Raw genomic sequence first — 17,206 nt, forward strand, 5'->3', positions numbered from 1 at the left:
TATACACAGAAGCCTGTCCAAGTGAATTTTGCTCACTGCTTTAGGCTATGGATTGGGATGGGCTTTGCATAATCAGGTGCTGTCGGCATTAAATACAACAGGTTCAGGTTATAGGCATGCAAATAAAAAAATAAAAAAAAAAACATAAAAACATGGTCTAACTACAGAGAGAGTCGGTCCAACCTCCCCCCATTTGCCTTGGCACAATAACCCAAATGGAACCTTTTTGAGCCACTGATGGAAGCAGTGTGCGCTTTATAATGCACAGCCGTGCACACTACTACATTTCCAGCTAATCAGAATCGCGCAGTTGCAGAAAGGAGAGCGGTTGCCAAGGCAGCCACCAATCTCCCCTCCCCCTTCTCCCTCCGTTCCTCTTTCCCGTTTATTATCGGCAGAGGTCGCATGGCATAGGGAAGAACAGTGCAACCACTTCTGTCCTGGAACCAATGCAAGAATATGCACCTCCACAACAAAGCATATGGAGTCCTGAGAGCAGTGGAAAAATAGAGGCTGAAAATTTATGGGCTCGTACTGAGCCTTTAAAAACAGACCCAATAAGAAAGGATCTAAGTTGGAGGTTTGCTTTTATTTGTTGTGGAACAGCGGGATAGTTTTGCCAACACGTGCATATCCATGTAATTTTTACTCTCCCTTTTTGAGTGAGTGAGTGTTTCGCATCCTGGTGCGGGCTCTGAGGAGGACTGCGCATCACCAGAGTTGGTGCCGAAGTTCGGCCGCGAACGGATGTGAGGGAAGAGTGTATCGAGAAAGTCAACCCACTTCTTTTTCTTTCTCTTTTTGTTTGCTTAGACAATAGTGAGTCAAAGACACTGAAACTGATTTCATGCCTTCAGTCTTGCATACTCTGAGATGGACGTGAGATTTTACCCTGCGCCCCCAGCAAGTGTGGGTTCATGCTCCCTACCGACTGATCCAAGTTGTCTGAGCTCGCTGGACTATTACCACTCGAACAAGGTAAATAGTACACTGGGTTTTCCTGCTGCATTTAAAGCCGACGCTTCTTGTCTCACCTGCCTACGAATCTTTTTCAACAGCACGCCAACATTTACGCAATGCAAACGCATGGCTGGTATTTTATCCACAGGCGCGCACTTGTTCCATAAACACACAGCCTACACAGGCTCTTAAAAATGTCATGTCAAGTGTCAACCAATAAGGTGACCTGAACTAAGATGGACCGTTTTTAATTGAGTTTGGAGCTGGGCGCACAATTGGTAGACTATTACTAAAGAGTTTAGACTGAAACCAGCAATCATCCTACGTTTTGTTCTTGAAAAATGTGTAGTCCAACTTTTCTTGCTCTGACCAACATGGTTATTATGTTATTTCCCCATTCAAACTGTGCAGTTGTGGTTGCACAAAGCTGGCAGTAAGTGTCCCACCCGATGTGGAATACCAGGGGCTGTATGGAATCCATACTGCCCCACTCTGCTCTGTGCTCCAACATTATCTTCCCTCTGAATGATTTCTTATGGCCAACACGGTGTCCCACTGTGAGTTCAATGATTAAATGGATCTGTGCCAGTAATGTACTGTTAATTACTTTGTAACGAGAAACCACAGAGGCTGACTGGTAGAAGTATCACTCTTTTCTCTCGCTCAGTTTGACACCCCGCGGCTCTTGGTTTGTGACCTGCACAGACTTCCTCGCAAGTGCGCAGGTGGCCTGGTCATTTGAAACAAGGCATGGATATTTTGCTGCTATGCATTTTCAAAGATTTTAAATATGAAGCCTTTAGAAAAATATGATACTTCCAATTTAACGATCAGAAACCTACAATATAAATATCACAGAACAACTATAAGCCTCTAGGAATATTAATGCAATATCATTAGTGCAGTATTAGGTATAATAAATGCAACTGAATTAAATAGTCATTGTAATAGCACCACTGAGTAACACAATTATAATATAAAGCCCTATGGAAACATGGTGTTTTTTCCCTCAGAGAGAGCCTTTGAAACTGTCAGTATAGTCGTGCGCTATACCTGCACCTCAAGCATCTGCAGTCACTGAATTAGATTTTGTTGTCATCACTTACCATGGTTGAAATACAGGCATACAAATCAACAGGCTTTGGATGTTGGCCTTCTTCTGAAGTTAAAGTTGTGATGTGTGGTTTCTCTGATAAGGATGGCATTGTGTATGCCAATGAGGGAATGGTACAAAACACACTTGATGATGTTTGCCTTGCATTGTGTGGGCAATGGAAAATCTCTGTAACTGAAAGGAACATTCCAGTAATCAAACTATAGTTCCTAAAAAGATTTGCATCGCTCTCATAGAGGTCTCTAAAAGGGAGCTATAATTAGCTATTCAGAGGTTTAGAAGCACAAGGCCAATTCAAATGAGAAAAAGGGAAAAAGCAATCAAGACACAGTCCATTTAGCAAGCCCTATCAGATCACAGATGAAATAGGTCTATAGAAAACATTTACTGATAATCCAAAGTAATTCTGAGAGGAAGGTTTTACACCTGTGACACGCAAATGGGCTCATATAACTGACTCTTCCATGTAGGCTATCTTTTTTGTAGGTCAAACGAATTAGGATCATCCTCCATGCGGATAAGCCTAAGAATATGCTGATATCACACAGTGCCTGAATCCTGGAAACAAAGAAACTAGATATTAAATGATAAAAAGTGCTGTCACAGGGAGAAATCCCAAACACACCATTGTCATTGACGTAAAAAGTGTAGAGTCCCTCAAAATTTCGAAGAATTCGTCTGAATTATTGAAGGGGTCCCATAATAAGGCAAGGGCTGCTTTGCTTGAGGGAATAGGGGGTTCTTTTCACAAGGGGAGGTAATTTGCTATCATCACACGTGTAACACTAACTACCTTCACTAGCATTGCAAATGAGACTGGGACCAGCGGGGATTATTTGGTGTCCTGTTAACACAGTGCACTAGGTCAAGTTCCTCTCCTCCAACGCTTGTCAAACTAGCTGTGACATTAAAGAGGCATCTGATTTCTTATGTAGGTAGTATCTGTGCGTCAGATCGTCCTGCTGCTAATCATCTTTGACAGTCCTGGTTGCCCATTTCATATTCTGCCCATGACTTCTTCTTTTTTTTTTTTTTGTGAAGCAAAGTGGAGGCAAAAGGCTAATTATAGTGTTAAGGTCAAATGTATTTATGGGCTTATTTTGCATATTCATGTGAATATTTTGGTTCGTGGCTCGTTTGAATTTGTTAGTGTCTCACATGTGGATGTGTTGGCTCCTGGTTGAACTTTGGTACAGTATATTCTTTTGGGATAATAAGATTGGCGAAGGGTCAACCTCATTTGAATAAAAAGAGGCTTTTGCTCAGATGGTTGCATTCTGGCAACCATACTGAGACTTAGCAACATTACTTCTCTCTGGCTGCTCCTGTAGCCCCATTTAAAAAAAGCAATTTACAGCCTGAGAAAACATTTCTCCTTTTATCGTTCTGAGATTAACAATGTTAATCTGAGGCACATGCGAGATTAATTGGAAATCATAGCCATGTGGTTGTATTTTCTGTTTTAAAGTCTGTTTATTTGCAGATGTTTCTGTGTGCCACTGACTTACTGTTGAGGCTGTGTGCGGTCACAAGCCTTGTTTGAGTAATTAGCAAGTTTATGCGACTTCCAGGGAACACGTGTGCTGCTGCCATGCTTTCAGCCCTTGTCACACCGTTCAAATGGAGAAGCGTCTCTTTTCTGTTTTTTTTTTTTCCAATTCAATTCATCATAGTACACGTGCATGCCATAATCACCAATAATTTTGATGGATGCAATTTTCCACACCTTTTTCAGTCTGATTGTGGTTGCTGTAAACAATATGATCATCAGCAGCTGTATGAATCATTTCAGCTACTTGTTGGGTTGTCCATTGTTGGCAAAAACAATTTGAAAGGAGGAAATGTGAAAGCGTTTCCCGAGATTTCTTTTTAACATATCACCCAGGCACATTTGCCACTATTTATTTCCTAAATAATGGCCACATCTTCCTGCTAGTCACATGGTATTTATATCAATCAATCAGAGAGCAGAGTGGTTTTACCTCGTCTGTGGTATTACTGTATAGTAAAACAGAAAAAGGCTGAAGAAAGGAAAGAAAGGGATGGATACAATGAAAGTAGAATATGCTTTAAGCGCAGACTGAGACGATTCACAAAGGACATAAATAACCTTCAAGATGTCTACTTCAGTACTTTCAATACTCTATTTCACTGTGAGTGTCTCTCCCAGAGTATTTCGCCGTGCTGTGGTGCTCTCCCACAGCCTAGAAATAACATTGTATGATACATTACTAACAGCTTTGTGCTCTGATGGTAATATGAAACTGTGCCATGTTTTAATGCTCTCCGCTGCACCTTAACATGCTGCATGGTGCATATATGGTGCCTAGATACTGTGCCGTATATCAAGTACACTAGCAGCGAAAGTATACAGGCTCCTAATGCGTCTTGTCACGTACAACATGTACAAGTGTAATTATACTTTGGCCATTTGTCTGTCCAGCACTTTTGGTTTGCTCTGGGAAATGGGTACACAGTGTCTGCTGCTTTATTTGAATACCTTAATCAAACTAATCAAACAGTGCTGGCTGCTGGTGCTGAGGAGGGTGCTGTCTAGTGTCTACAGCATGGCAATAGGATAGAGCGGCTAGGACTAGGCCCTGTGTTTGTACACCCAAGCCCCACCCAGATCATATATCCTCCCAACAACTGATATCTTCTCAGATAGAAACATGACTGAAGAGCTGGCTTTGTTACTTGGTGGTCTCTTCTACCACAGATAGTGATCTGCTCCATTTGAATGCCTTATCACATTGGATAGGTTTTGTAATTTATTTCTGAATCACCTTGTATGGAATTGGGGAAAAATGGGGAGAAAAATTATTTGTTTACTTTGTATTTACATATTTCCTTCTATTTCCTAGTCCAAGTTTGACTTGAAACAAACTCTTTTATAAATACAGGCAACAGATGTAATGTTTCATAGCCAGTTTGGACTAAATGTAGAATATTTATTTATAATATCCCGAGGCCTTTACTAAATAGCATTTATATGCCCGATAAATGAAGCAGTCCATGTAATGCAATCTGCATGTGTTCATGCTAGGGCCAGCAGTGTTGTTGCTATTAGCTAATGACAAACTCTGTGGTATGTGACACAGGGAGAGAGAGACAGAGAGAGAATCAAAGGATGAGTGAGAGTCAAATGGGTTGAAGTAATCAGTGGCCCAGTACAGGGACTGTGTGTGTGTGTGTGTGTGTGTGTGTGTGTGTGTGTGTGTGTGTGTGTGTGTGTGTGTGCCTGCGCATGCTAACTCGGGGCCATTCAAGCGTTTTGCTGACTATGGAATCACAATCACAATTGCTTTCATAGTCCTGTGCAGAGGAAGGCCATGCATACCACAGTAAGGGCCAGTGACACACAGAGAACAGGGGCAGAGCAAAAACAGCCACTAAATCATATTCTCCCTGCCCCGACACGTGGAGGAGATTTTTAATAGGGATTCTGACCATTTGAAATCATTTCAATGAAACTGAAATTGGCTCGGATGTAGGCTGTGTCACCGAGCCTGTATATGGCAAAGACTCCTTTTCTTTCTTTTTTTTCTGCACAGGTGACTCAAGTCCTTTTATCAGCCAGCCATGTTGTGCTTACATCTGTTTGTCTGAAGGTTTTTTTGTTTTTGTTTTTGTTTTTTTTGGAAAAGTAACTGGTGATCTGGCAAAACTTCACCTAAAAACAAGGTGCATGCAATCGACAGGAGCACAGCTTGTATATCCCTAATGATTTCCATGTGTCATAATATATTGGTTTTAATAAAGTGCTTTTCTCTTCCTTCTTTACAAAGGTGACTGGAATACTCTTTTTTTCTTTTCTTTGTATTGAATATAAAAAAGTATCTTTTGAGACTGGTTTATACACTGATGAAGATAGACATGAATAATTGAATACTGACAACAGCTAAAAATAATATAAAATAAATAAGATAACAGTGCCCAGTAATGTGTGTAAGAAATAACCTTTTTCATCATTCAGATGCCCAGTACGTGTGTGGCTTGTAGATGCCGTGTTTGATAAAGACAGTGTACTAGAGAGAGCGAGAGAAATACTGATAGCAAGAGTTGTGGTGGGTTGTGGTGACGGGGTGGGGGGGTCCCCGTGTGCTAATTAGTGGGCCTGGCAGTCTGAGCTACTTACTCGGTGATGGGTACTGGTGCTTCCCCCTCAGCGTCTGTTGCCATAATTAAGACCAGTCGGCCCACTCTGGTATAGTAGCATTAGTCAGCCCGGGCCTTCCCATGGGGCAGTGCGACGCCATTCTCATTCTACCTGCAAAGGAAGAAAGAAAGGAAACTGTGCCAGCACCTGCTGCAGAGTAGACCCCTGGGTGTTTTGTTAAGTGTAGATTATGTTTGTTAATGGTTGTGAGCACTCAGAAGTCAGAAGCACGGCATGTTAAAATTGATGTGCGACTACTGCAGCACATCCATCAAATGAGGCATATATTTATTTATTTGTCTGCCTGTCTTTGTCTGGGATAGACAGACTCACAAAGCAGATATGGATTATATGAAATTCAAGATTTTTTTAATTAACTTGTGCATGCTAATTATGGAAAAAAAGCTGACGTTGGATGTGCTATCTGATGAAGCTGAGGCTTGATTAGACTTCATCAGCTGAGTGTGTTTTTATGCTTGCAATATAAATTTGATATCTCATCTAAAAAATTCATATGCAGGGTATTTTTGTTGTTCATTTTGAAGTATTTTAACCTCAATTGCACCTCAGAGAAAAAAACACCCTAAGATTATTGCAGGTTTAAGCTGTGGCTCTCGTTATAGTCCAACTTCATTTTGTTTAACTTGAGGCATACAAGTAAATCCTTTGGAAGATGACTGGGAGAGTGATATACCACATATATTATAAATGTCAGCCAGAATCCTACATTCAGACCACAGCCAATGTTTCTGAGCTGACTGTGAACAAACACAGACAAATAAGGAGGAGAAAGTGCAGTGGGGAAAGGAGTGCCACAGGGCTCCTTCTTTGGGCCCTGTATGTTATGTATGTATGCATGGAAGAGGCAAGAAGCTGGACAAACATTCCCAGTTGTCTCAGCTTCCTGAGGTATGTCCTGTGCAAACACCATGGGCCATGGCAAGCTCCTTGCCAGGGATTTAAGGCTTTTTCCCTGTCTTGTTTTCACTGAATATCCTTTACAAATATTATCAGCCTGGTGTCAGTGGCATGTTTGTGCTGTGGCCTGAAGGGACGGTGCCCATATGAAAGTTCAATTAGTGGTCTGAACCCAGAATAACACAGACAACAGTGGATGTTCTGTCCAACAATTTGAAAGTTTCAAGAGTGAAATCTGTGAAAGTTTTAATATTGAGAGAACTGAATTCTGATTGTGAGAGTATATATAGATATAAAAAAAAAGAAAAGAAAGCACTACTTTTTAGGTATGTCATTCATCACCACTTCTTTGAATCTGCTAATTTGAGCACTGTTGTGTTTCATGAATTCACAGGAATTGACAGACATGTATTGATCTGCACTAAGAGAGTTTTACACTGGGGTGGGGGGCATGGTTGATAAATCCATATGATTCTCAATTTGCTCTCTCATCCATCTCTCCCAAGCTGTGCCTGCCTTGCCTTGTCCCTCGTCTGTCAGGGGCATATGTTTACAGTATTATATGTGACATATTTAGCAGGCAGATATAATTGCCTGTGCAAGGCCGTGATCGCCTGCGTCCAATTCAGTCATCAGAGACTGCAGGCGCCCAGAGTCACAGAGGTAATCAAACTGTGGCTCATTCTTCCTCTTTGAGAGCTAATGATGAGCTCTGTGATCATTTACAATGGGCGGAGGGAGAGCGGTGACAGAGTGTCCAGTACATGGCAGCGGTAATCCCACGTTTTTAGTCACCGCATTGCTAATATTAATTAAGTGAGGCATGGGTAGAATAAAAGTGAAGTGAGACAGGGAGAGAGAGTTTGGAGGAGAGTTGGAGAGACGGAAAAAGAACGAGAACGGCTGGAGGAGAGTGGTATCAAGGAAAAGTTAGCAAGAGAGAAAGGTTAGAGGAGAGTTCTGGATATAGAGAAAGGGAGGGAGAAAGAGAGAGAAAGAGGCCCTGTCTTTGTGTTGTCGACCTATTTAGTCTCCGGCTGGCCATGAGCCATGCTGTTGAATGATGTCGCTAAGAAAAATAAACAGAGGAAAGAAAAGTAGGATTTTGGAAATTATGACATGGTCAATGGTGTTATGCTATTGAGGGCTGTCTCTCTCTCACTCTCCTTTTTTTCAGAACTAGGCTTCAACAACCCCCATAGCAACTTGGTGGGGTTGTTAACACTGCAAACACACAGGAAAGGGAAACTTGGGCAGGTCTTTTTATAGAATTGTTAATAACACAGTAAGTAGACAGTAGTGAAAAACCATAGCCTAGAGCCGCACTTACTGGCACAGCCCACGTGGACGAAGCAAGTGAGTGAGTGTCTGTGTGTGTGCATGCATGCCAGTTCGTGTGTGGGGGTGTTGGTTGCACCTTAGTATGTAAATGCTGCTCTGTCCAGACATGCACATTAAGGCAGAAGTGTGTTTGTGTGAGTGTGTGTGCACGAGTATATGTGCATGAGCAACCAGCATGTGATCAGACCAGTGAATATGAACGAGTGCTGGTAAAAGAGGAATGCTTGAGGCTAGAAACACAGAGAACTTGCCCCCATCAGGCCCTAACTCACCAAATCAACCAGAGTAGCTAGCAGCCAATTAGCCCTCTTCAGCCATGGCTCACGGTGCCTCTAAAAGCCCCAAGTTAAAAAGAAAAAGACCAAGAGACGTGGCAATGTCAGAAAGTCTGAAACTAACCTTTGTAAATATAATAGCTGTTCTATTTTGGAGCCACTGGAGATAGAATCAATGATTCAATGAAGAGCCCTGATGATGGAAAACAGGGCCATTGTTTGTATGTTTGACTTTGGCATTTTATCAGGGAATGACTGGATCTTAATTCTGTTTTCCAGAGAGTGAAACTGCCTTGTTGGCCTTCTCTACCTGTTGCTCCAGTTAGGTCTCAGAGCAGCAGTGTTGGGAGTGTCATAAGCACAAAACAAATGCTAGTGTCAGGCGGACATGAAAAGGGAGTAAAGCAGATAGAGAGATGGTTATGTTTTATTAAGCCAGATAATGTTGCCTAATCTGTGGCTCGGGTTACACCGTACTTTGTGGGTAATTAGAGATCATGTCGTATGCCTGGCCTGCTGAAAAATTGCGCTCCGCCCTAATCCCCCTCTATCCACCTTTCACTCTCCACCTCCTTTACTCTCACCCTTCATTCACTCACCAAGCCAGACACTTTCCGACAAGCTGGCTTCCTGTCAGGTGCGTCAAACAAACAAACAAACAAACATGGAAGCCGTTTCTCAGGTGCCTGGTTATCCGAGTGTTTATACCTTGCTGTAAGATGCTCGCAAATATGCTTACGTGCTCAAAATTCAATGAGAGGAAGTTGACGGTGGAGCACTTTGTGGTTTGCTTTGTGGAACTTGTTAGATGAATGACTAATGCCTTCTGGCAAGTGCCCCAGGTTTACTATTACCAAAACAATGGCACTTGATACAGAGCACCGTAGCCTTGGTTTTCACACAGCCAGGAGCACAGGCTGCTGTTTTCTTTTTAACCCTGAATGCTGACTGCCCATTTATGCAACATCCCCTGAACACAGACGCACACACAAAGGAAATTCTCAACTGACACTGTGACTTGTCGAAAAACAACAGCTTCTTTCATCGCTCATTGTCCTCGCTTTTTCCATTGTTAAAAACCAAGCGCTTTGTTTTTCTAATATATCTAAATTCTGTTATCACCATGCGTAAAACAGTAACTGTGCTTGCATACACACTGTTATGTAATTATTGGCCTGTCTACATGTCAGGAGGAAAAATAATGTTCTCTTAATATTCTCTTTTTCATGCAGTCTTGTATTCTACAGTTATTAAGCTATTGCCTCAACTGCCTCCTACCACAGACTCCAGAGACTCAACTGGTTTGGAGACTGGATGTAAACAAGTAAAGGAGCTTTTAACATCAATTCAACAATTTTAAAGCATGTGGGACAAGTGCTGAAACTTGCACTAACTCAGGTTTGCTCTGATTTTAACGTACAAACATCCAAACAGTCGTCCAATACTCCAGCTAACAGTGCAGTAATCCACTTGTTAAGATTATTACGCCATGACTCATCTAGACAGGGTTTGTTGTCATGTGGAGATCAGAGTGTCGATTTGCATGTTGGCAAAGTCACTATTTGAATTTCAATTTATTATTGGGTTTACATTTGAGTTTAAAGCTTTCGAGTTGGCAGTTTAACAGAACCACACCAGCGGAAAGTTGTGTATTTGTGTAGGGACATTTTGTCATTTTCTTTTTTCTCACAATAGTGAAGCTGTGTGTGGAAACGGTGTGTGTCAGAGACTAGTCGTTGTTTTGGGCCAATAGGTGCTGTGATGGGACGGAGATGATACGAAGAACTCCCAGGTTGACCAATTAGAACTGAGTGAGTTTCAGATCAAATGCTCAAGCCCTTCGGGACCACACACATGTTCTCTTTATGGTGTTAATGCACACACACACACACACGCACACACACACACACACACACACACACACACTAGAATACATGCCCACACACACACTCACACACACACACACACACACACAGACACACACGTATACCCCCCAACTGCCACAGACACACACATACACACACATCTTACATAGCTTGAAGGCATTTCATTTCCTCTCCCCCTCTGACAACATCACAGTATAATGGGACACAGTGTCACGTGACCACAGCAAGTACATGGAGCTATCAAATCGCTCTCTCTGTCTCTCTCTAGCTTGAAGGGCAGAATGGTCAGTTGTTACATAAACTACAGTTGGCTCAATTACAGAAAAAATGTGCTTTGTGTCCTTGTCAAAGGCAGACTTAGGGAGCAGATAAAGCGTGAGTTTATGCATATTCTACCTGTGATTCCACAAAATAGACTGCCTTATTCGCTTACTTTGTACATGGAATCATAGTTACCACACTTTATTTAGGTTTAACAGGCACCTTACACTGTTTTTGGAAGATTTCTATGCGAAAATACATCAACATCACTCTAAATCACAAAGTGGGGCCACATTAGAGAAGAGTATCCATTCCCCTTATTTGAGATGCTGTAGATTGGTCCAAATGAAATAGTGGTGTATGAACATTTCTTTGTCTACAGGAAGTCTTCCCTAAACTCTTCCCTGAGTGCTCTGCCTGAAGAAAACTGAACTCATCAAGGTTAGATTTTTTTTTGCCTTTGTCATCTCTTTGGTGTCCTTTAGTATTAAACAGCAATCAGACTGGCCATGTTGGCAAACATAAACGTGCTGTGTGCATTTTACTGACGTTATATCACATGATTTTAGTACTGAAGGTCAGTATAAACCTGGAATTTTAGTCTGGGATTTTGAAACATGCAACAGTCCCAAGTAATTATCAGCTTTGGCTCCAGCTGGCAGAGATGTAAATGGGTCACTCACTAATTTGTGACCCGCGTTAGGTATGATGATACAGGAAATACTGTATCTTTTAGGTAGGCAGTACTAGCCTCAGTGTAACTTTAACCGGTGTAATATGATAAATTATCAACAAATCAGCATCTTTTGGATTGGACACTGATTTATGTTCATAGTGTAGTTGTAATGAGAGACCATTGTGACAGCAGCTCAGAAAAAAAACCCCACTGTGTTTCAGTCAGTTGGAAGATTGTGACACCAGTTAAGCTGGAGGTGTAATATGCAGTGTGGGACTTTTGCTAATGTAAACAGTGTCATGTGCTTTTTTTTTTTTTTTTTTTTTTTTTGGCATGTAGTCCTCAGTAGAAAAAAAAAAGAAACACTTGCTTGGTGTAAAAGTGATGAAAGTTACATATGCTGTTATTTAGAAGCGTCAGCATGCAAAGATGAGTTTCTATATTTCAGCCGACAGTTTCTTAAACTGTTTAAATTCCTTTTATTTTGTTGCTGTTGTCGAGATTGCTGTTTCACTCAGCGCTTCACCTCTTTATCTGTTGAACCTTGTTGTTGCCGACCCTTGCTGATTCTGGGTTGCCAGGTATTCACGGCGTGCCCCAGCGTGGTGCCATTGTACAGCTTTCAGATGAGCCTGTAATTAAGTCATCTCAGTGCCTTGAGAGCAGGACTATAGTGCACTGAGCTGAGACCAATCTGCCGCTAATTGTCCCGAGTTTTAATTTCTAATGGAATAAGGGCCAGAGGGAACGCTGCTTAATGAGGTGCAGTCACTGTGTGCGTGTGTGTGTGTGTGTGTCTGTGTGACTGTGTGTGTTTCACCACTATGCTCTTTTATCTGTTTACTGTAACTGCTATAGCCCCTGTGAATAGAAAAACAAGACTGAGTAAGACAAGATGTTCCTTTTTGATTTCATTGCCTCATTCCTGTTTATTCTACAAAGCACTGGGAATGTCTTTATCTATTCTAAATAGTGAAGTATTTAAACATAATGATGACTGCACCTTAAAGCGGGCAATCTACTAGACTGTTATTGTCAGTGGAGGGATATAGAATAGTTCTTTAGCAATAAACAAACCAAGGAGTGTCCTGCTCTAATAACTGTATGACAGTGGAGACCTTCTTCAAGTGAAAAGTAGTTTTGCCCTCAGCACTGAAGTTATTACTCAGAAAGCGTGGTTGTAGATTGGAACTGGGAAGGTTGTTTACATAGCCTTGGGAGTGTTTGTGTCAAGATTTAGATTCCAGGCATTACAACATCCAAATAAATCAGTTTAGACTTCTGTGGGAAAATAAACCTCCAAAAGAAATGGGCCAGCTGTGTTACAATATATGAGGTGTTTTTATCATAGCAGTTCCAGCCATCTTTTCAATTAATATGTGTTTAATAAACTGTAGGCAAGGTTTTACAGAGCTTATGTTGTTTAGTATGTAAAAGATGGCGCTGCTTACCTTTTGTTTATGAGATATATTGCTTTCCCAAATACTCCACTAAGTCAGAGATTGCATGTCCACCCTGACGAAAAATTACTGATCAGTCCACACAGCGCTGTCCCATAAGAGGATATAAAAGCAGCAATGTTGGCACTGACAGGAGAGAAAACACAAGTACCCCTGAAGACACATTGCTATCTGAATTTTTCAAAAACACTTTGGTGACTACATTGTCATTTTTCTACCTTATCACCTTTGAGTGGAGTTTGCTTTTGCAACTGGCTCAAGGCCCTTCCTCTTATTGTTTCAATATGTCAGAGCATTGTTTGAATGAGGTCACCCATTACCGATCTGGCCTGCGGCCAGCTTGACTTCAGCTGATTTAATTGAATCTACAACATGAGTCAAACTCAAACAAGCAGAGACTGCTTTGCCATGACAGCCTCATTACTCCACATTAGGGACTCATTTCACAATGCATTGTGACTTTGGGCTTGACAAATGGTGAAAAGGGATGAAAGCAAATAAGTGAGTACATTTTTGAGGACTACTCCCGAAATACTCCTGTTAAAAATACTCCCATAAATAAATGATAGAAAAGCCAAAAAAGTAGTTTTCTTCTGCTATTTTTTGTAAGTTAATGTGAATGCCTTCTGGGTTAAAGTCATCATATGTTTGCAGTTTGCAGTAATGGAATGACATTCAATGCCATTTTCCCTCTTAAATGGAATTTTTGTCAAAGCGTTATGAATTCAACCTGCCTTGTCAGTCAAGCCATAGACAGCGCTGAGAGAGGAGAAAATATGCGAATGGAACCTTTCACTGCAGATTTTACTGTTAGCTATGAACACTCCAAAATAATGAAGCCTTTATCACAAATACGCCACAACAAACAAAGGCATCTTTGTTGTGACATACCACAAGATGTGATATCAGACAGCATAATGACATACATTTCGTATGTAACACATACACAACATTCAGAACATCGCTGCAATGCGCTAGCTGCATTTCAGCATTTCATCAGCTCGAACCTCGACTAAATTTCTCAATTAACCACGCATTCTTTGAGAGCCACTGGCAGCTTGGCCACAGCTCGCGGGAAAACGTACGGGTGGCTCATCGTGCCAGGGCCTACCTCCACAATAGGGAAGGAAATGTTGAGACTGTGAGGGCTGTGGAGTGGAGATAGGGCACTGTTTGCTTAGGGCTAGGTATCAGGCACAAAAACAAACATGGCTGCCCTTAATGAGCCTGTTTGCCTGCCAAAGGTAAAGACAGCTGTTGTCTCTCACCACAATGGAGCAGGCCTCTGAGCTGCAGAGCGCAGTGGAACAGTCCGCGTCCCCATAGTAACGCTCACCTTCTGTGTACCTAAGAGGGAACTTATTAAGTCCTCTTTAGAGATAAATAGTGAGTAAAATGTAAATTGTGGGGCCATAAGGCACCTTCATAAGGTCTTACTGTGAAATGAAAAGGTTTATTAAGTCTTAAGAGCGCTAAATGTGAAATTGCCTGTGGGTGTGTGATTATTGAAACGGCTATGCACTGAAAGTAGAGATCTGACTGAAAACTTACTCATAACATTAGGGAGTGAGAGTTGAGAAACTGTGGTTTCTGTTTGATAAGACAGCTGTACCTGTGTTGTTGGCTTGTTTCATTTGCCATATTTATACCATCATCTCTGCATTCGCCTGTTGGGGCTGGAGAAAACCAAGTGATTTTTTCTCCCAATAAAAGACCTCTGTTAAGGACATTAATGCACGGGGATATAAGCAAAGTGGGTATTGAAATGTCGAAAAGCACTTTTCTCTCTTACCAGAAAATTAATACACTTTCACTGTACCTGTCCAGCTGAATCAGCACTGACAGCTCACTGCTCTCCACAGCTAAATTTAGTGATCGTTTTTCAGAGTTAAGAATATGAGTGAGATGGCTGCACACAAGCATTTCACTGAGAGGCGAGCGGCAAACAAGAAACTGCAAGCACCGAAACCCCAACCTTCAGCTGCAGCCTGAAGCCCCCTGTTGAAACAAAGAGCGCACCTCCCACCCCCGTCACCTTCCTGGCATTGCTTATGTTTCAAGTTGAAGACCTTTTTTTGCACTCTCAAATTGGCTGAGTGGGCTTTTGACATGAAGGACTGACTAGATGTCACAGATAAATATGAGTTTTAAAAGTGAGAAGAAGGACTTTTTTTTTTTTTTTTTTTTACATTGTAACAAGTAGTATATTTAAAGATTGAAGTGAAACCGACCCGTAAGTTCAGCTTAATTGCACATTTAAAAATAACAGAATACAGAAAAGAGCTGAGAAATATCTCACCTCTAAAGAGAGGAAACAGTAACAATCAGGAAAACAGAAAAATACTACTTACAGTATGTGGATAAAAGAGACATGCCGCCAACAAACAAGAAGAATGGCATTACAAATACAAAAAGCAAATATTAAAATTATGTAAAAAAAACAAAACAAAACAAAAAAAAAAAACAGTGCGCTAAATAAGATTAGGCTGTTTCAGTGTGTGCATATTTCTGTCCATTATATTTGATTGCAGATAAACACATACATAACTGCATAATTTCACACATATCTACCCTTAATTAAAGAGTGGTGGTGACTGTTCAGCCCAGCTCAGCAAGTCTCCTCTATGAAGGATAAATCTTGAGGAAAGTGGTTGCAGATGTGGTTGTAGTATAGTGTTATGTTAAGGTATAGTTAAATTAAACCCTAATGCGGTGTAAAAAGGCATTTGCAGTTAACCAAGCTGCTGAGAACACAAAGGGAGCGTGTACTTCATTGCCTCAGTGAGGGGTTTTATTTAGCCTGAAACCTGACCTTGTCACGTTAGTCAGGATTCATTGTGATACTGCAACACTGGAAGAATGGGAGCCACGCTGCTCATTTTGGTGGTCGTTTTCTTTTTTTTTTTTTTTTTCTTCTCCACAAAATTAATGCAATTCTTGTGTTTGAATGAGGTTCTGGGAACACGATTCGTGCTGATGAGGTCTATAAAAAGCTGGAGGAGTTGATCCCTTCTCTTCTCAATTTCCCCTCCCCTCCAATATACCAGGTACATTCGCTTTCGTGAGAAAATATTAACATCACAATTAGATTGTGGTTCCAAGATAACTATCAGTGTGGCTGTACATTTCCTGTTTGACTGTTTCAAAGAAATACCACATAACTGACTAGCAACACTGCTGTATTGTGACGTGGCTGAAAATGTCCCTGACCACACATCTGACATGACAGTTTGACTGGTGATGTGAATGGCTGGCATGCTCTGTCCTAGTTCTCTGCAATGAGGACATAAAGTTGCTGTGCCATGGCAAACATGTATATGTAAGGACTTTTTTTTTCCCCCTTTTTTTTTTGTAGGTAAACCTGCTGAACCAACACTTGAAATGCAGGATTGGCACTTGTTTACTGAGCTGAATTAGGATGTAGAATGCTTTTTTATTATTATTATTATTATTATTATTATTTGTTTGTTTCCAACTTTACATCATGACAGTGAACTTCAAACTGAACTTATGACTTTACATGCGCAGTACACAAATAGGTATACAGATTGGAGATTTATTTGTATAAAAATTTCTTGGAAGCAGAAAAAAAAGTCCTTGGTTTGCTGCACCAGGCAGGGTCAGAGCCAGGGTTTGTCAGGTTAAGTTAGCGCTGAGGTCCGGTGAAAAAGGCATGAGGTAAGACAGGAGCATCTCTATTTTACCAGCTCCTATATTCTCTCGGTGTCTCTTTTTTCATGTATCATTTTTAAACACAATTTCAGATGATATTTACCAAACATGCACATGGGTATAATGGGTATTACTCTTCTTTGTAAGTTGCGGGAACATAGGGTTGTGTATGTTGCTGTGTATGCGGCTCATGTTGATAGTGCCAATGTTCGTGCCAACTATGTCAGTGTTTTCTAATGTTAAATAAAAAGTCTGTTTGAATAAGAGAGGATATTTGGAAGCAGTGTGATCGCACCATTTCAGATTATTACTCACTGAACATGTACAATAACATTACGGATTTTTATTGACACAACAGAGGGAACATAATGGAAATGTTTATTCTTTCATGCAGAAGGAACAGGACTGGGAAGGTCGGGTGGATCCAGAAAGTAGTTGATAATGTGGCATATGTAGTGTTCTTGCTACTAACTAAAAAATTAAA

The 17,206-nt window shown here is 41.1% G+C and overlaps 1 protein-coding gene across 4 annotated transcripts in view; it reads left to right on the forward strand.

The window, feature by feature from the left end:
- The first annotated feature begins 420 nt into the window (after positions 1-420).
- Positions 421-17,206, forward strand: part of LOC115361619 (TOX high mobility group box family member 2-like) — a 78,825-nt gene continuing 62,039 nt past the window's right edge. For 3 of the 4 annotated variants that reach the window (XM_030055110.1, XM_030055111.1, XM_030055112.1), the window contains exon 1: positions 421-978. In XM_030055110.1, the coding sequence (XP_029910970.1) occupies positions 874-978 (105 nt within the window). In that variant the 5' untranslated portion in view covers positions 421-873. Of the gene's footprint in view, positions 979-16,672; positions 16,729-17,206 lie in introns of those variants that run through there. The other variant, XM_030055113.1, reaches the window with a different exon arrangement.

This window comes from Myripristis murdjan, chromosome 7 (genome assembly GCF_902150065.1).
Source record: "Myripristis murdjan chromosome 7, fMyrMur1.1, whole genome shotgun sequence".
Classification (NCBI taxonomy): Eukaryota; Metazoa; Chordata; class Actinopteri; order Holocentriformes; family Holocentridae; genus Myripristis; species Myripristis murdjan.